Here is a 20,942-nt window from a genome sequence, read left to right on the forward strand (position 1 = left end):
AAGTCTTTAGGGCAAAAATCCCTTCTTCCCTTTTGTATGGAATGGAATTAGTTGACCTAAGGCAATGGGATTTCTTACATTCTGTAGAAGGGAAGTTGTTAAGATCTTTGTCTTCTCTTAATACCGCTTGTTCAGTAGCTGCCTGCAGACTTGAATATGGCCTTCGCAGTAGTTGGGTGCAGGGCCTTGCAGCTATAGTACGGTGGGTTGCCAGCTTAGCTAGAGGAGAAATGGGTTCATTAAGAAATCTTATGGAGGTTGAACTGCTGGGCAGCCTAAATGAGTATTCGCAAATTGTTAAAAATTTTAGAAAGGCGGCGGTCCTTCTCCAATTGGAAGAGAACACACTTTTTACTGTTTCTGCTGCACAGTTAAAAACGATTTTGAAAAAGGCATCCTGGGACCTTAGTTTTAAAATGGATAAGGAAGCCATGTATAAAAAAAAGGGAGCCAACCATCTTACTGACTCGTATGTTAGTAAAGTTATGCAACCCTATGTCGCCTGGAATTTACCACATGGCATTCGGCGATTTTGGTTCCTCCTAAGACAGGATTTGTTGCCGTTAAACAATCTATTGGCAAAGTGGTATGGTACTCCTGCAATTTGTAATTTTTGCAACTTATCCACCCAGGACCGCTCGCATATTCTCTTCATATGCCCTGCACTGCGCCCATTTCGGCGCAAGTGGTTAAGATTTGTATGTTTGCAATTGGGTATTCTAAATGCCAACTCTTTCTTACTTCCACTGTATAACCCCCCAAATAAAATTTTCTGCTTTAACATTTTTAACTTTTTTATATGCTTTTTAGCTATTTATTGATGGCTTTTGTGATAAGTGAATCTGAGTATTTCATGCCTTGTAAACATTGTAGATGTCTGTCTTGCATTGAATGTATTATGTACTGTAAATGGTTTTTATGTGGACCTCCTCGGAGTTCCGAAACATAATAAAGAAAATTAACAAAAATTAATTGTAATATGCTTGCTGGTGCTTCAGGGGCACCACCGAGCATATTGCAGCCCTCAGACCACTGTGGGACCGCCAGTGGCTGCGGCAGTGCAATGCTGGTCCGACCGCCAAAGTCCTAATAGGGTGGTTGGACCTCTGGTGCGGCGGTGGCTGGACCGCCCATCTCTTAATTAGGGCCGATGAGTCTTTTTTAAGCCATGGAATGCTGGTCAGACGACATTTAAAGAAACCTGGAAAGGCACTTTCGAGTGCTAAGAAAGCTTTGCTGGGGGCTACAAGAGAGGTCTTAGTTACCAAAGACTGGTTGCATCTATCGCTCAAATGACCTTATTGAAATACGATCACAATGTGGCAATTAATTTTAATATTTTGTCTAATGATCTCATTGCCATTATTGTGTTTACTTTTATAGTTACATCTATGCATATCTGCACCAGGTTAGGACATTAATTTTTATAAAGTCATGCAACATATAGTGTGTATTTTTTTGTGTGAGTCAATCCAAACTCACAAATACAACAAATGATCTTCTAGTCTTACAGGACTGATTGTTACCCTGAACACACCATCCTCATGTAATGCATAGGTGATCTGTGAGTTATAGACTGACCAATTCCTGTGCTCCAGTTGGTAAATTGACTCAGCCTGTGCTTTGACAGAAGGTTTAGGGTGTGTAAAAACTGGGCTGTATTTTTCTAAAGAGGCAAAAATGTATTACAGCTATTGTCAGAGCATAACTCACCGACAAGAAAGTGTTCATGAAATGCGTTAGCATTTCTCATGGATGTTAAAGCAAAATCAGGCACTTCCAGATCCACATTGTATTTCTGCCCTCTGAAGGCTCATATTAAATGCTTCTGGTGTCTTTATGGTTTGCAGCAGTAAGGCAACATGAACTTATTAAATTACTCAACTGCCCTGCTTACGCCCCTTGAAACTGTATAATCCAGCAAACTCTCACGAGCCTGTGGAAAATGGCTGCTTTGTGACCCTTGTCATGTACAAAGACGTCTCCCAGTCCTGCCTTTTTAGCCAATGGCACTTTTAACAATGCTATTTTTTAAACTTGTACTTGCAGTTTCAAAATGGAAACTGCATTTCTCAGAATGTAAATGGGCATTGGCAAAGCCAGTAGGTCTCAACTATGAAAGCTATTAACTTTGGCAATGTTTTGTAGCTATGCTGTAGAGCAGCGCGGATGCTTTGCAGTATGGGTAAAACTGATGTAAAGAAGTGCTATGATGCAGCCAGGGCTACTACACTTTGTTTTTGCATCATATTCCTTTATTATTATTATAATTAGCCATGCTGCACAGCAGCAATGCTGCTATACGGCATGGCTACAAATCATTGTCAATGTCGGCTATGCCCACGCTGTACATCATGAACAGAAGACAATGGTAGAGCCAATAGTCTCAAAGGTAAGACTTATTGGATTTGCCAGTGCTTGTTAGGTCTCAGCACAACACTCCTCCGATTCGGAAAAAATCAGTTAATCTTGCCATGTGTGGAAAAAAAATGACATCTGTTAAAAATCCTATCACATAAGGAAAGCAACTGTGCCCATGTTTGTGTTTTAGGGAAAATACATTTGGAAGTAGATAACACCTGGTGTCATAATAAAATCAGATATTGTCTGTTGTCACAATAAACATTCATTTCAAAGGCGAAAAAGGCTTATTTGAAGTGAGTGGCCTTGTAAAACATAGCTATAAATGGCAAGAGATTCAATAAGGGCGACTGAGAAGAAGACAAAATAAAAGTAGTACCTCAATCACAGTGCGATCAGCGGAAGAACAGCAGTAAATCTGAAGCAATTAGTACTTGGTCCATGCTCCAGCTGAAAGAAGAGGAAGTGAAGCCAGCATGAGCTGGCCAACTAGAAGGCAGCAAATATGAGTGACAATGTAGCCAACAAATGTTAAGCAGTAGTCGGTCTGCAAGCCCCAAGTTGTATACTATATCTCTCGAAAGCAAGAACACATGCAGCACAAAAGCTCACTGGGGGAGAGACCTAAAAATGAAGCTAACTTGGGGCTTTAGTATGACTTTGGTGGTGTGGCAGTGATCCGCCAGCACCCCACTGCCACACCTCCAAAGCCATATTGAGACTGCCCACCGGATTTTGAATGGAATCCAGGTCGGCTGGTCCTGCGGCGGCTGGCTTGCGGCGGTGCAGTGCTAAGGCTCATACATGAGCCTTAGCAAGGCACTGCAATTTTGAACGGCATTGCATGTTCCTTCAGGGCATGGACTCTCCAGTACATGCCCTACAGGAACTGGGGGTGCATGCATACAAGGGGGCACATCATGTGCCCCCCGCGTGCATCCCCTGGCGCAGATTCAACAGGGGGCGTTTCCTCACGCCTCACTTTTCAAGGGGGGCTCACTGCCATGAAAACTACGGCGGTGAGGAAACTCCTAATATTTTTGGCGGTGACACAGCAGCACCGCCAATATATTAGGGGCCTCAGACCACTGCAACAGCTGTCCCATGGGGGTCTGACCGCCCTACTTGTAATAGGGCGGTTGGGTTGGCTGTGGGTTTTGCAGCCCTTAGCTGGAATAGGAGCTTTGGTGGTAGCTGTGGTAAGTAAAAATGGGTTTAAATGCTTGTTGTGTGCATGCTTGCGGGTGAGTTCACAGTGTGTGCATTGAAAGCTTGTGTTGAGTGTATGTGTGCCGGCGAGAAGTACACTACTCGAAGTGTGTGTGCTGGTAGTATGTGTGTATTTCAATTCAAGTCAAAAGACTTTATTCGGTTATATCAAATAAATAACCATAAAAGTTCATATATTCGCCACTTATAAAAACATTCCAAATATTTACACGGTTGACTCAAATGATAATAAATACAAACAAATAAGCATCAAAAAGCTCATACAACAATATAACAATAATTAAATTATTATAGAATTTCGAGTATAAAATACATTATTAAGAAAAGCTGAAACAGATGCCACAGTAAATATATCGTCAAACTTCAGTATTGCTAGAAAAGCTGGTCGACATTGTCTTAGGTTTAGACACCTTAATACGGGTATTATCCACCTTTTCCTTGGTCTTAAATAAAATTTACAGAAGAATAAAATGTGTATATCGGATTGGGTGGACAAATCGTCACAGGGACATTTACTGATGCCACTTGACCAATCATTGGTAACAGGAAAGCTAAGCAGCCTAAATAGAAACCCAAATCTAAGTCTAATAAGTAGAAACCTGACATGATCTTTCATCTGCCGGGTTAAGTAAGGTTGAATGGCCTGCGATGTTAGTATTAATTGATGGAAGATTACCGATTTTTTTTTAGTGAACTCAGTTTTTTCCCTGCGGTTCTCTAAATACGTAATGCATAGTTTTTTCAGCACTTTTCTTGGGATATGAATCATAGATGGGGGATCATCGTAAAAATCTGAATGACCAATGTTAGCAAGAAGTGACTTAATATATCTCAACCACTTCACCCGTCGGACACAGTCCAAATTCAGGGCATCCCCCAGGATGAGCCGATTTAAATGACACTCGTCCGTTGTCCACACCCTGTGCCACAAAAGTACCGGCTGTACTTTGATGACATCTTCTAAGTAAGACAAGCCAAGTTCAGTGTGACAATTATGGGTGGACATGCTCTCGGGGATAGATAAAAGATATCGCAAGAAGCCATTTTCGGTCAGTTGTAAGGTTGAAACATTTGCATCCTCCCATATTCCCGCCCCGTAGGTTGCAACCGCAACACTATTGACTTAATATATGCACAAGAGTTCCTTGACTGGTTTCTTCCCCAACTTTTTGCTAAATAGTTTTAAAACCATAATTGACTTGGCAAATAGCAGGTTTCTACTTTTCACTGCGCTGCCCCACTGTCCTGAACTATCAAACAGAATTCCCAGATAAGGGAAAGTTGAGGTATGATCTAATTGTTTGGAGCCTATAAACATAGTTCTAGTTTTCTTATTTGCTCCTCTGCCACAATTCATACAAAAGGTTTTAGCACTATTAACCTTTAGGTCCAAATTGGTCATGAAGGTGCAAAAAGATGAAATCATAATTTGCATCTCAACGGGGGTCCTTGCCATCAGGACAGCATCGTCAGCGTAAATAAGCGCTGGGATTTGACGGTTTGATGCAATAGGCATGTCTTGACAGTCCTGCAGCAAGGTTTTCCCCAGATTGTTAATGTAGATGTTAAATAAGGAAGGGGCAAGGACACATCCTTGTCTCACTCCTCTCGCAATTTTAAACATTCTAGTGCATTCCCCTTTTTTACCGTATCTAATCGTGGCCCTTGCACCATTATACAACTCTCTGAGAAATTGAATAATATTAGCATCAACACCCAACTGAACTAAAATTAACCACAATTTGCTGAGTGACACAATCAAAGGCGGATGTCAGGTCCACAAAGGTGAAGTACATCCGGCCGTCTTTAGCCTTAGTATATTTCTCGGGGAGAATAAAGAAATTGAGACATTGATCTGTAGTCCCAACTCCTTCTCTGAAACCATATTGTAGGTCGCTAATAATCTTGTGCTCCTCTGCTCAAAGGTGCAACCTGTTTAGGATAATCCTCCCAAAAATGTTAATTGTCGAGTCTACCAAGGATATTGGACGATAGGACACACAGCTGGTCCTGTCGCCTTTTTTAAAAATGGGTACTATAATTGACTCATACCAAGTACCAACAAGTCCCACTGAGAAGGTCGCATTAAAAGTTCTTGTAAGCAATGGCGCCCATAAAGATATGTTATTTTTAAAAATATTAACAGGGACGCCATCTGGGCCGGGTGCCTTGCCCCCCCCCGGCTTAAGTTAATGCCCTTAATTACTTCGTCTAGTGTAAAATTAAGCCCCTCTTTGCTCATAGACAAATTAATCATATCCGTTTCAGTCGACTCAGGCAATGATTCAACAAATGGTGCGGAGGTGCTGTAGAGAGTTTCAAAATGGCTTACCCAATCGTTCTCAGAGATAGCAATCTCCATCCGTGCCTTTGTGTTATCCTTGAAATAAGGTGCATTGACTGCCTTCCAAAAGGCTGTCATTTATTTCAATTGAGAAGCTTCTATCAATGCCTCCCAAGCTTCCTTCTTCAGCGCTTCTTTCCTTTTTTTAGCGCAATTTTATATGATTTACGGAATTCCGAAAGATAATCGACCATTTGTCCTTAATATTACTATTAGGATCACCAGGGGAGTACACTGCCTTATCCGGATCACTGCCCACTATCTCCTCATTCATGCTTAGATCCCCCGTGGTTAACTTACCAATCCTATCAATATGTATTGGCTCCTTACTAGCATTGATTAAGAATGATTGACCACAGGAATTTAAAATCGCCTGGTCAACCATCCTTGGGGAGTTCGGGGTGTTTACAGTACTAAGAAGAGTTCCCTTCTCCTTTATTGGTCAGTCCACCTCCCCAAGGCCTGACAGGGGTTTATAATAGTTGCCGGTTGGGACATTAAATTCGCCCTCTGCCAGATGATAATTACCGCCCTGATAAAGGGAGTGGTGTGAAAAGCCTCAATTTTTTAATGGGGCCAAAGGGACATTGAGATAGTTTCCTGAAAGGGAGTAATTTGATGCATACTGTGGGTTATAGGGCCTCTGCCTGGATGATATAACGGAGGCCGATGGATAAAAGTAACTTAAGTTAAAGGAAAAAATACCTCCAGAGGTGTCGTGATTCGGAAAGCCGCTAATAAACTGTACCACGCGGGGATCTCTAAAATTTACAATGTACAGTCTCCTTCAATGTCCTTAGCTTGATAGCCCATCCAGCTTACTCTCCTTACATTTAAAATGTCCCCTTGTAAATCTGGTCTGAGCGGGCGGTTTCTTCCTAGCCAAAACATGACTTTATTTTTTAATTCATGAAAAGTTTCAGCCCTATCATGATTCCATTTAGGGACACCAGCCAACACGATGACATATGGGTATGAATCCGGTGGGGAGATTAAAACTTCCTGGTTCCCTTGCTTCTAGATGACACAGCTTTATCCACTACCACTGTTGATTCCACTTTCTCCAGTCCCTTCATAGATCTGTCTTTCTGGCTATCGGCATGACCTCCTTTTACTGCTGGTCTAAATGCCTCGGGGGCCCTACCTATTGTATTCCCACTATCTGTCTTAGGTATTTCCTTGACTTTTGGACCTGGCTTCTCATTGGGTAATAAGGACTTCATTTCTGTAAGTATTGTGGTGGTACTATCTTGCGGAGTTTTAATTCCCACCAACTTCTTTAACATAACAGATTTGGCCTGGGTAATTTTCTCAAGTAGTCCCAGCTGTTCACTTATCTTTTTAGAGCGTTCCACTAAAGGTAGAATAAGGGATTTGACCAGGTGTTCGATATTTGCTAACGAGCACTCTTTACTCCACTCATCGTTAGATAATATTTCTATTATGTCATCAGGGGGGTTATGAGGTTTGAGACCATTTTCCTCAACCTGCACTAATCTGTTAGTCCTGTCCTCAGTCATCTTGTCCCTGCTTTTTGGCGAAGCAACTTTTTTCTTCTTAGTACTTCCGCCTATTTGTTGCTTTCCACCGCGTTTGCGTTTTAAGTTAGGGGCAGAATCAAACGCGTGTTCTGATATAGTTTGTTCAGTCATATTCTTGGTCGCCATTTGCAGGCCCTTACTTAAGACAGAGACAACTCTAGGATAAACCATGAAAGAATCAATACTAGGTTCTAACCCACTAAAATCCAAAACGGTTGATAGATCTTGCTGTTGCTGGGATAAGGTATCATGGTGAACACAAGAGGAAGATAGTCAATCAGGTGACGGTACTAAAGCTATCCCCCCAAGTGATGATCTTCTCAAACACATAGGATCAAGGGATATACGACGTTGAGACAAAGCTATCTCCTTCTCTAATGCAGAGGCCGCCCTTGTGATGAAAGCATCTAAGGTGCCAGTTAGACCCCCCCACCCCATTCCCCGATTTACTGGGTTTCTGATTTTTAGGAGCCATTAGCCGTGTCCTAGAGCTATGGTAGTATCACAATTCTAAAATACGCAGAACAATAAAAGGATAAACAAATAAATAAAAGAACAATAAAATACTATTAAACACGTTTCAAAAAAGTCTTACAAATATGGGAGACACAAAGGGAATGGCCCAGTCCAGTCTATTCCTGTCTCAGACGGGCCCGCACTTGGCCCGGGCTTCGCCCAGCTCGTCCCGCGGTGCGCGGTATAGGTGATGATTTTATACACCTGCTCTGGGCGTTGCGGGCGGATGTGACAATGCCCCAACGCCTTCTGGGCGATGTAGTCTCCCTCTGTTGCAGCACGCACAGGCCCCCAAGTGCGAGCGTTTCCCGCGAAGCGGGAAACGCGAGAAGTGATGAAAAAGATACGTGGGGGATACGGTGAACACCACCAGTCCGTAAACCCCAATGCCGCTGCTGCTTCCAAAATCCAAAATCCGCTAGAAAGTGTGTGCTGGTAGTATGTGTGCATTTACAAATAGCACATCATGGCACAATACAGAATGGAAACCGTACTAAGCATTGTTCCCAGAGTGATTGTGTGTGCTGGATGTATATACACTGAGTGCAAGTATGGGAAAGCCCAGCTGGGTGGGGCAGACTGGAGGAAGGGAGAGAGGGAGAGAGACCTCCCCTGTACACTTTTAAAGGGTGCTCTTTGATTCAGTGCTAAATTACAAGAAAAGGGCCTGGACAAAACTCAGGAAGGAGATGGGGCTGGTAAGGGAATAATAAAGAGTGTGTCTTTGAGCTTGGGATTAAACGTTTGATGCACATATCACTATGGCCGATGTCCAGGTGTGAACTTTTGTCACTTTGATTGCCTATGTTGTGGGACTGTCAGCTTCGGATTCTCTCTCCTGCTGTGACCGACAGCCTTTTAAGAGGAAGGAAATAGATAAAGGTGTGCGCTTCAAGTGAAGTAGAACCCCAGCTTCAAAGACCTTAAATCACATATGGTGTGAAGATGGACTGTAAGAAGCGGAGGTTGAGACCCCAAATGTTGTCATCTGGCAATCAGCCAGTCTGGCTGTTTGTGGAGGGGAAGCTCTGCAACACTTCTGCCTGTGACCAGGACTGTGGGCCAAGACCTGCAAGTCTCCCTGCTGGGTGAGGGGACATCACCCAACAAAACCAAAACCGCCTATCCTGGAGCATCTGCACCTGCCTGTTTGCTAAGACCAGTGTGCCCTGTGAGGAAGAGTGTTGGAGGGAGCAAAGTCCATTGGGGACCCCTATTGAGTGAGCTCCCGGTGTGAGGTGACGGCTGCGCACTGATCGGGTCATCACCCGTGTGCACTAGCAAACTGTCGACCCGTGTATGCCAGGAGAAGCCTGCTGTGGACTAAGCTGTATATTGATGCTGTGCAGGGAGCGTCAGACCCATACCACCTTGTTGCGATGACCTTATGGCAGAGGGGGCCACTGTGGAATGACTGTGCCAACAAAGTGCCAAAACTTGTGTGAGCCTTAGCCGTGGTATAGCTGATTCCATAGGAGAGTATATGCCTTGCCGGCGGGTAAAGCAACAAGCTTGTATGCCAAGAGGTCCTGCCAGTTCTGAATATTGCCATGTATGTGGTACTACCAGGGAAAAAGGAAGCTGCTTGCTGGTCGAAATTGGGCACAGAGACCTGCCCCCTGACCGACTCTGTGGACTCCATAGTACGCCAACACTGAACACTGTCAGGAAAACGAAGATCAACTCCCTCCTCCTGTGTGAGGAGGAGCTAAACTCATTGTTCCAATAGAAGCCTGGAGCTACTCCAATCACTGTTTAGGCTGGCAGCACCGCTCAGGAGATAGCCTGCCAGGTGTTGCCACGTTCCACTAGCAGCCCTGCTCCGCTGAGCAGGATTGAAGTATTCTGTATTGCAGGAGCAGGTAAGACTTGTGCCCTGGGGGACTCACTGCTGACGGTGCTGAAACACCTTAGAAACTTTGGACTATTTACTAGCAGTAAAAAGAGACTCTTGTGTAAGACTCTGACCCATTGCAAGGAAGAGGGTGGGACAGGAATTTGCCAGATAAACACAAGCGCCCAACTTCAAGGGGAGTGTGTTTTTGCTTACGAATGTCATCTACTTCTTTAAATTCGTTGAGTTAGAAATAAAATACTTATTTTTCACATAAAAATAAGTATTTGACTCAGCATTGATTTATTGACATTACTGAGTGCACTTTGAGTTATGAGTGTCGTGTTCAATTACCTGTATGTACTCTTCCCCATTCCGGGAACCTTTGACTGCTCATCCACAGCTACCACTGAAAGTCAACTGCTGGAGTACTAGGCCCAGTTGCTCAGGATTCACAGTAATTCGGGCCCCGTAATATCAGGAGTAAAAAGCCTCAACCACCACGGTTGGGTCCAGTAGCCTCTCCGTGGCACTCTGAAAGAGTTCTGACAGTATTAGACTTCTTAGAAAAAAATATAACAGCGTAATGTTAAAAACAATTACTATAACCAGGTCCTGGGTCAAGTGTGTTATTCCTACGAATAGATAGTTTTAATTATTAGACTAGGTACATTTTAATGAGTTTTCAAGGCCAGTCTATCTGGCCAAGGGGGTGGCTACTGCTCCTTTCTACATTGTGTAAAATACTAACGGTGATGTGAGCAAATTTTAGCAAGAAGACACAGGCCTTGTAACCTGTGCTTGCTTGTTGTACCTGTATGCAGGGTTTCCACATGTAGAGTTCTGTCTAGTCACTGCTTTACTGTTTCTTTTGTTTTTGTTTTGCCCGTTCAGGTATGTTAAGGTTGTCAGCACATCTATGTGTGTGTAGTTTTGTCATATGTGAGGTCCCATTGTATGGTTGGCTGGGTTAGTGATAAAGTCCATCTCACTTTACCTGTGTAGTGATGACCAAATTGTGGCTGGCTATATTTGAGGCTACTCAAGGGCTGTACTGGACCTAAGAGCCTGCATTTTTTACATTCCTATTCTTTCTACCCTGATTAGTTGTCACTTTAGGTAAGAGGCAGCATGTAGCCACTACCCTCATTGAGAAAGTTACTAGCCCCTCCTCTCTCCTGTTGTGATACGCATAACTTTAGTATACACCTTTTATATGTGGCTATTTAATATGTCACAAACCACTTAAAACCCGCCCAAGAGAAGCTTAAGGAGGACATCCTGAAAGTTATAATCATGCCATCCGTGGTTAGTTAAACTCCCCTCAGATTCAATGGATGCATTCAATTAAATTGGCTAGGCCTGTGCATAAGTACCGGGTCCCTTGACCAGTACACCAGTCTGTTTTTCCATCATCCAAGAAGTGGTTGCACACCATTATATCTGCAAAGAACATTTGCAACAGCGTCAAGCCTGAAGAATTTGCTGCTAAAATTGACCTATACAATTAGAGGAGAAAGTCCTGCCTACCCGGAGGAAGAAGCTGAGCAGCAGAAGTGTACCAAAATAAAAAGAACATGTGGTGAGTTCAGACGTGATTTGAGGTGGACAGAGTTAGGGAAATTAGCTTGGAAACTATTGTGACTATTAATATATAGATAGAGCCATCAGCCTGGCAAAAGTGACATAGTACTGGGTTGCAAAGTAGCACAATGTAATTCCACATTCATATTGCATACAGTATTATGTATGTGCACAAGGCTGGGACTGTGCCATTTTGGTACTATATTATGTGCTTGGCTTAGGTCATTGTGGAGTAGAACTCTCCCCCCCCCCCGCCCCCCATGTCAACTTAATCAACTATGAGAAGGCATTAGACAGCGTAGACAGGGGGACCTTTTGGAAACTCCTCCACCACTACAGTGTGTGAGATAAACGTGTAATAATCATCATGAACTTTACGAAGGAATGACCTGCAAGATAGTTCATGGAGGACAACTCACAGAAGCCTTTAATGAGAGGATCGGAGTCTGACAGAGTTGTTTGTTCTCAACTTTTCTCTTCCTGTCAGCCATAGACTGGGTCATGAAGACATCCACAGCAAGGAGAAGAAATGGGATCCAGTGGACACCTTGGACGCAGCTTGACTACCTGAACTTTGCAGATGACCTGACCCTACTCTCCCATGCCCACCTGCAGATGCAAGAGAAGACTGACCATGTGTCAGCCACATCAGCACAACTTGCCCTCAATATCCACAGGGGGAAAACCAAGATCCTGAACGTCTACATGGCCAGCACAACTGCATTCACTGTTTCAGAAGATGTATTGCAAGTGGTTGAGGCTTTCATCCTCAAGGGCAAAGTAGATGAGAAGGGTGGGAGTGTAGGTTTGGCAGGCCACCAGGTAGAGTCCTATAGCGAAGTGTCTTTGCCAAAAATTGCTTCATCTGTCTTGTGTGTTGAGCTTGAGGCAGCTGGTTTTCATTCATTTGGTGACTTCAGTTATGTGTTTGTGTGTGTGTATGTTTGGGGGGGAGGGAATTGGTCCAGGTGTTTGTTGTCTTTTCGGTGAGGGAGAGTATGAGCTTGGTGTCCTCATCGAAGGATATGATGATGATTCCATGGGTGCGGCTGATTCTTCCCAGTGGGGTCATGTAGGCATGGAACAAGGTGGGGTTGAGTGAGGATCCTTGTGGAACTCTGCAGATGATGCATATGGCATTGGAGGTGAAGGAGGCCAGGCTGACCAACTTGGTGGTCTGTCAATGCACGTTTGTTCTGACCAGCAGCAACCTGTGGCATTTAATGCTATTCTATTTCGGGGTCAAACACACAACTCTGCCAGCAGACCTCAGTACTATTACTGACCTTTTACTCTCACTCTCTCTCACACTCCTGATTAACACACTCAGTTGTACTTCCCCCTCTGACCTACTGCATCCTCCACTACTCTGTCAGGTCGTGCGATTGAGTCCTGACCTACAGCAGTTTATATCACTCCAGTCTCTGCTGTTCCACACCTGATGGAAGGATGGCTCCTTTAGCGCTTTTCAGCAATGACCTGCAGGCAAGCAGCTTCAAATGTTTCAATGTTGATGCTAATACAATCTGTATACCCACACCAAACGATCCTACTCAGGGCTAGACTGGCCGTAACAGGCATATGGCGTTTCCCCAGGAGTCTGGAAGGATGGGGTCCGGTTATGTTACTGGGGGCCGATTTTGCAGTGGTGCTGCAGTATCAGCCCCCAGTAACAAAAGAAGCAGTGCTTCACACTTGCGCTAGAATCCTCCCCACCCCTGGCTTGTTCTATAAAATTACTAGGGCTGCTTTAAGTTCCCAATCTGGACCTGACCCCAACACACACCCCTCAGTGACTGGCAATGAGCTTGGCCAAGACACCTAATGTACACCCCCTTCCCCCCACTACTCTAGTCCCAGTTAACATGTATGTACTGGTCTGGGAATGCCCAGACATGGGTCCTGTGCTCACTATGTCACTGGAAAAAAGTAACAACAGATTGAGCCCCAGTCAGAGTCAAGCAGGTCTTAGGTTGCTTGTGTTCTGGGCCAGGACGACCTTACGCAGCAGTTAGGGCTGAACATTTCCTATAAGAGCAGACTCAAGACTGATTTGCATATGGCTGGGTCCAAACTGAGGCAGCATGGTGAGCAAAAGAAGGATGGATTAGAATGCTACCCCGAGCAGTTGCTTCGATTTATTGCAAGCATTCCGCACACTGACTTTTGTGTGTTTAATGTGCTAATGCACCTACCACTGTCTGGAGTGCTAATAATTGAGTTCTTCGTGGCTCACAAACTAATATTTTTGCCAGTGCACTCAATTCTGAAGTTCTGAGTGCTGCTTCAAGCAGTGTGACAAGCACAGATACACGTACTCATGTACACTCATGCACACACACACTCACTCACTCATGTACCTACTACACACACACTCATGCACATACAGCATATGTATTTGTCGAATCACATATTCGACAGTTGGGGTATCTTGGCATTGAGTTATCTTTAAACAGCTCAGTGGTACTCATTTTATCGACCTCAGAAGGATGAAAGTCTTATTTAGACAATGGGATTCCAACCTGTAACCAGGAGGACAAACTCTGATTCCTGCACCCACACACACACACTCATGTGCACATTATGCACATTCTCAAATACTCACAAATTAACATGCACCCACACTCATATGCAGATACGATCCTGTACACTACAAACACATACACTTACATGCCACACTCAAGTGTACACACATACTCAGGGGAACACATCCTAATGATGACTTTATCGGTTATACTTCATTGGTGAGAGCAGAACAGCACCCCCCCCCCCTCCCCATCCCAAGCACCTCCAGGCAGGACCACACTGCTTGAAAGCTGCAAAGAACTCCGGAAGATCCGTCTGAATGTTTGATCAAATGGGCTATCGGAGTTGGACATCTCGGCCAAAGGCTCATTAGATTGGAATCAGACAATTCCTTGAATGTGAACTGGCCATTGCTGTCTCTGATACGTCACATGAAGTCAGTAGGGCCACTGAGTTACCAGTGACCGGTACCCGTCGGATCACAGTATCAGTTTCCTATCTTATAACATGGCCCAGTACAGGACACACTCTGCACCGAGGGAAACAGTCAACTGTGAGCTATTCAATCAAACAGTCAGCGATTGGTATTATAACTGACTGACAATAAATAGAGTGGTGGGCTGGATGGTCCACTCCCCCGTTCCGCTACTCCACCCCCCCCACCCCAGTAGATACGAACCTGCCAACTGATCTTAAAAAAACAACCTGAAGTAAGTTATTGACCTGCTGTTTATCAAATCTTTATTTTAGCTGAGAGCCATAAAAAGTTACAATCACCAGAATATACATTTCAAATCACATTCAATAAAAGCATCATACAACGTCCTATTTACTTTGGATTAAAAGAATCGCCAATATATAAAATTAGTATATAGTAAATAAAACAGACCTGCCAGACCCATCAACATGAAGATAGTCATATAGACAAATATACTTCTTGGAAATAAATATTCATATGTGGTTAAAATAAGTTAGTGAATGAGCCTTCAAAAAGCACTAACCCCAGTGGGATCGTTAGTGAAATTGCACATATGTGACAGTAGGATGCTGCGTAAATCCATTATGCCTTTTGCTCCAAGCTGGCTAACCTGGGTGGCGCGTTATCTATAACCTTCTTCCTCTGGTTCCAGACACAAAGCAGATAACGTGATACTGCCAGTGCAAATAATTCCCTGGTATCACTTTCAAGAAGCCTTAATGCTTCCCTCCATTGTCTCACGCCCTTAGAGTTTAAGGCTACTTTCAGCCATTTCATACGCGGAACTCTATACTCTGGGTATAAGAACATAAAGTGTTCAACTGTTTCGTGATAATGGGGCAATTTGGGCAGAATTTAGTGTTTGAGGGCATCCTGTCCCATTATTAGTGTGAGTTCTCAATGGCAGCATGCCACATCTAAATTGTGCATATAGACACTTTGAGCTGCATGGATACATGCGGTCCAAGTAGCGCTCTGGACTATTGGAACATATATGGAGGAGGAACTGGCCGATGATGGTATTTTCCTGGTTTACTTTTGATGTTTGTATTACAATTTCCTCCCAGAACCGGCTTTTAACTTCATGGGCGTCACCTTTGGTGATCTGCTCTGGAGTATTCCATAAGTTGGCCATGTCTATTCTGTAGTATAACACTTTTATCACCTTCAGCCAAGGTGTACTTAAATCCTTGTCATGGGACACCAATTCTTTCACACAGTCCCTGTACGTTACTAATTCCCTAATAGACCAAAGTCTTATCCAGAATAATAAGGGTTTAAGTTGGACCACTAGATGTATAGGTTTGAGAGCTAGATCAAATCTTAGTGGGGTAATAGGAACATTTGGAGGAAGATTAAAAAGACCCCTTATAAGCTTTTTCTCAGTTCTTGTCAAAACTTCTGCTTGGACATGACCCCAAAGTTCAGCTCCATAGTTTGCTGATGCTACAGCTGTTTCTCTGTACACGGCATGAACCGGACACAAAGCGCCTCCAGAGGCAGCCCTAAATTTTCTCCCTATGGCAGAAGTATTTTCGAATGGAAGGTGGCTTTACTTTTCTCCAGTTGGGGGACTCAAGTCTGATTATAACTCAACCTAACTCCCACGTAATCAAAATATCACACTTTTTCGAGGCAGGCCCTTCTATGTGCACACTGCCTCTATATGTTCTGCGGGGTTAATGCTCATGACTTTGAGGAATTAATCTCATGACCTCTTTCCTCGCAAAAGGAGATAAAAGCATTTAGTTGTGCTTGCAGCTCCCTTGGAGTGAGTGAAATTAGCAGGGTGTCTTCCGCAAACATCAGGATAGGCATCGATACACATGCTAATTTAGGGGCATCGTGAGTACAATTCATCGGTCTACTTACTGCTCTATTGATGTAGAGGCTAATTAGGGTTGGGGCAAGAACACACCCTTGTCTAACCCCTTGGTTGATCTCAACCCTGTCTAACAGGTCCCCAGCAGTATTCCACCTTACCCTAGCATAGGTATTTGTATGCAAGACTCTCAGAATCCTAAGTGAGGCTGGAGGAATACCATGTCCCATAGAGTTTCCTTTGGGACCAGGTCGAATGCCGCCTTTAGGTTTATAAAGGCAACATATAGATGGTCACGCTTCAAGGGGGCATATTTCCAGGTTATCACCTTGAAGCGGAAGACCTGGTCCAATGTACTAATCTTGGGTCCAAACCCAGCCTGTGCCTCTTCTGGGATGTTGTTCTCGTCCATCAAGTTGTTAAGTTTAAACAACACCTGCCTGCAAAATATTTTTGGGGTGTTATCCAAGAGGCTAATGGGTCTATAGTTTGAGGGGTTAGATCTATCTCCCTTTTTGAAGAAGGGTATGATAATTACTCCATGCCATTTAGGCAGGATGACATTACCTTTTAGAATACTATTACATACAGCTTTCAGATATGGTACCCAGCTGTCCGTTTGAGACAGGAAGAGATCCCCTGGTATACCATCTATCCAGGCGCCTTGTCTTTTTTTTCATTTGCTTGACTGCTAGGTGTGTTTCATCAATGGTAAAGGTTTTGATGTGTCTGATCTACTATACTTGTCTTGAGCTGAGATTCCCTTTGGGACACTCACAACTCCTGGCGGGCACCTTGTTGGATTGTTCTGGTTCAGCTTGCCTTTGTACAGACCACTCCAATGTGAGACCCATAGATCAGGTTGTAGAGTTAGCTCCAGATGGTTAGTGCTGGAGGAGTTAACAGAAATTCATTTCCAGAAGGTCTTGTGGTCTCCCATCTCTAAAGCTTCTGCTATTAGTAACCACTGATCCTAGTCCCAGTCTCTTTTGGCCTTTTCTAATGTAGATTTATACTTTTGCCTGGCCTTTGTGATTTTAACTCTTTGTCCCTTTTTGATTGCATTTAATAAAAGGATTTTGTCTAAACTGCAAGATTTTGAATACCAGGTGGGGGATCTCTTTTAGGAAGCCCCTCTTATTTGTTTTTTAACAGAGCACGGTCTTAGTGTGACCATCAATTCTGAGTGGATAAGGACAAAGTTGATATCTGTCTCTACAAGGTCAACCTCCTAGAGTTTCCAGACAAAGATATTATATAAGCGTGTCATTCGCTTTGTATCCATCAATATGGCTGCCCATCTAATGTTTCTTAAGTTAGATGTAGGGACCGTAGGTGAAAGGGTCACAACTTGGTTTAATTTTGCATCAGCAAACGCAGTCATGGAGAAGGATGCACTGAGGACTTGGTGGTCACTATCCGGTCTGGGGTTCACCTTCATGTCATATAGGTCAGCCCATAGCTCGGTGTCCAGGAGAATATAATCTATTCGAGAAATACTAAAGCCTCTTTTAAAAGTCGTTCAGGCGGACAGTCTGACTTAGTATTCCCATTAACCACTCTTAGGCCATGATCTAATATCAAGTCAACAATTTGGGCTCACACTTTAGTTAGATTGGTTCCTTCACCAGAACTTGACAGTGGCGACATGGGAGTTTGTGTAATCATCCCACTTGTTGTTTCTGTAAAATCCTGCCTGACATTTGTTGGTATTTGGGTGTTAATATCACCTGCTACAATCACTAGAGCCTTCCGGTTAAAATGTCCCATCAGAGGTTCTACCTTCACCACTATAGGGGATTTGGGCATAAGGGGGAACAGACCTGATCAATACGTTGACCAAAGCTATGTATCTTGGCTCTGTTTAGGTTGAGAGTTGTATTTCGGTTGCTAGTACATCACTAGTAGCTAGCTGCAACTAGTTTCACAACAGGAAACAAGTCAAGGCGTAGCCATATTAATAGCCCCCCTGATGGGCGTCCAGCCTGGGAGGGGATTGCATTCTCGCTAAAAGTTTGGAAGCCTGGTCGAGACATTGAATTAGTTGCCTGCTGGTTGTAGAATTTAAAAAACTATCATCCTGCTTAACTGGTAATCCCCTACAGTCCATCCTTTCTGCTTTTACTACTTACTTTGTCCATTCATGCTTTTCATGATTTTTTGGTAATAGTAAGCACGTGGCACCGATTAAATCGAAGAACAAGCTTTGATATTGTTTGCTTGTTTTTTTTGCCTAATCTTTTTTATTTAATATTTACTTTTAGATGCTGCTTTTTAACCTCTTCCGTGCTCATGACGGCCCCCGGCTGTCATGAGTCACGGTAGGCATGTGCTCACGACGGCCGAGGGCCGTCCGAGCCACGCTTGCGAATGGAATGTCCCAGCACTGCGGCGGAATTCGCTCCGCAGTAAAGAGGTTAAAGCTTTTGAATATTTAAAAATACTTAGGAAAAGTTCACAGGCAAAGTATCTATACCATGCTTTCAAAGAATATCTTCAACACATGACATAATTGGATCAAAGCAGCTTTTACCTGCCATTTTCAATTTTGCAATGCTGTGCTCACAAGGAAAGGAAAAACATCTTACGGTAGAATAAAACTTATGATGTGTGCAGTGGCTTTTTCGTTTGATGGAACATCTATGCAGGCTAGCATCTACTCCCTTTTTGTATCTCGAAATTAGTGTTTTAATACTTAGTAAAGCATGTACGACTGTTATTTCAATTCTGTTGATTTTGCTATTGTCGAAAACACAATTTTACCTAACGAAAGAAGTAGGTATCCATGATAACGTTTGTAATGCTGTTCTTACTCTAACAAGACGTTTTCTTAACTTTTTCCCATTGTGAACCTAAATATCATTTGTTTGCTTCCATTTGGTTTCGTAATTTTGCATATGGTTCTTGGAGAATGGTTGAAACTGTTTTGTATTTTTTAGAAATGCAAAATAAACTGCATTCTTATATCTAATTGTTGTTGTTTTTATTTGGCAGTCTGTTTATTATGTCCAATGAGACTGTCAACATATGGAGTCATCTACTGGGTTTCTTCCTCTTCTTCAGCTTGGGAGTTTATGACCTGATGTTTGTGTTACCATTAGCAAATGCCTCTAGGGAGGATTTTGTCATCTGCTCCATCAGTCTGTTCTGTTTCCAGGTAAACATTTTCTGTTTAATATTGTGACTTACAGATGTTCCTCAAGACTGTTTTTTTCTTTTTTACCACCTCTGGCAGTATATTAAGTGGGTGAGTCTTTTTTTCCATACAGAATTGCAATACTACATAGTAGACTCTAAATGCCATAGGAAATAATGCAGTAAAGAATGCATGGTACCTTCATTCTCCTCTCATCTATGATCGCAGAACATTTAAAAACTAGCAACACAATTTGGTGAAATTAAAAGATGAGGGCTAGAATATTACTCATGCCAATGACTCCCGATTCCTGCAAATGCTCCTTTGCATACAATAGTTTTTTGTTTTCTTGGCTTAGAAAGACTGTTTCAATATAACCATTTAGGAAGTTTTCTCTTCTTTATCTTCCATGAACTGTTTTCTCCCAGTCCATATTTGCTAGGTTTGTGGCCCCAAACAAAAAGTTTTGTGAAAGCCCATCATGAGGTAATGGAATTGTCCATGATCTGCCACGAGTGGCGGCGCAGAACAGCAGGAGCTTCTGGGCATCAGCTTTATCAGTTGTGTTTTGTGTAAAGTGATCTATAGTCTGCTACAATGGTGCTTTCTAACAGATTGAAATAAATAAATATACTATGGTGGCTAAGGTAATTTGCCACTGATGTTCTGTGGTCCGTCCTACTATGCCTCTGCAAACTGGAACATGTAAGCCCTTTAAGCACTTGAATATCAGGGCAGTGAGGGCAAGCAGTCAGTCTTCTCAGGAAGGTAGTATGGGGGCAAGATAGTATGGCGCAAGAGCTCGGGACTTAACCAACGGACACAATAAATGCATTGTATAGCCCGCCGCTTATCTTATTAAAAGAAAGTTCTTTATTATGACAGAAAACCGTAATGTGACACAATTCAATGGGACTCAGTTGCATGACCACGAATCCAGCTGCAATTCCTACGTAAACGACCTTCCCTCCCACTATATGCCCCTCTCCATATTACAGGAGTGTTTATGGTGTCTATAAATCTTCGCAAACACAAGGCCATGATGGACCGGGCGCTGAAGCTTTTCAGACACCCACCCCAGTCACAGATGTTATGGTATGTTATGTTAGATGCAATTTATAAAGCGCACTGACACCGAAGCTTCCTGGCGCTGATAGACAGAACAGATGAGGGGGGAGCAGAGATGACAAGATCTAGCCAGAGATGGGGAAGAGGTGGGTTTTTAACATTTTTCTGAAGTTCGAGAGGGAAGGGGAGGATTTGATAGGGAGAGGGAGGAGGTTCCAAAGCACAGGAGCTAGGTAGGAAAAACGGCGGCCGCCGAATCTCTTAGTTTTACTCTTGGGGGTGATCAGCAGATCGCGGTGGGCTGATCGAAGATTACGTGTGGGACAGTGAGGGCGAATGAGGGATTTTAGGAAGGCGGGACCAGGGCAGTGAAGTGCTTTAAAAGTGAGGCATGCCACCTTGAAGGCGACCCTTCGATCGACTGGGAGCCAGTGGAGGCTCGTGAGCAGAGGCTTAGCTGATTGCCATCTGGGGGTTCCATGAATCAAGCGGGCCGCTTGGT

General features: G+C 43.5%; 1 protein-coding gene across 2 annotated transcripts in view; it reads left to right on the forward strand.

Moving 5' to 3' along the window:
* Positions 1–20,942, forward strand: part of PAQR3 (progestin and adipoQ receptor family member 3) — a 367,149-nt gene that overhangs the window by 78,708 nt on the left and 267,499 nt on the right. For both annotated transcript variants that reach the window (XM_078676371.1, XM_078676370.1), the window contains exon 3: positions 19,231–19,393. In XM_078676371.1, coding sequence (XP_078532497.1) covers positions 19,231–19,393 — 163 coding nt within the window. The remainder of the gene's footprint in view (positions 1–19,230; positions 19,394–20,942) is intronic.

This window comes from Lissotriton helveticus, chromosome 2_1 (assembly GCF_964261635.1).
Source record: "Lissotriton helveticus chromosome 2_1, aLisHel1.1, whole genome shotgun sequence".
NCBI lineage: Eukaryota > Metazoa > Chordata > Amphibia > Caudata > Salamandridae > Lissotriton > Lissotriton helveticus.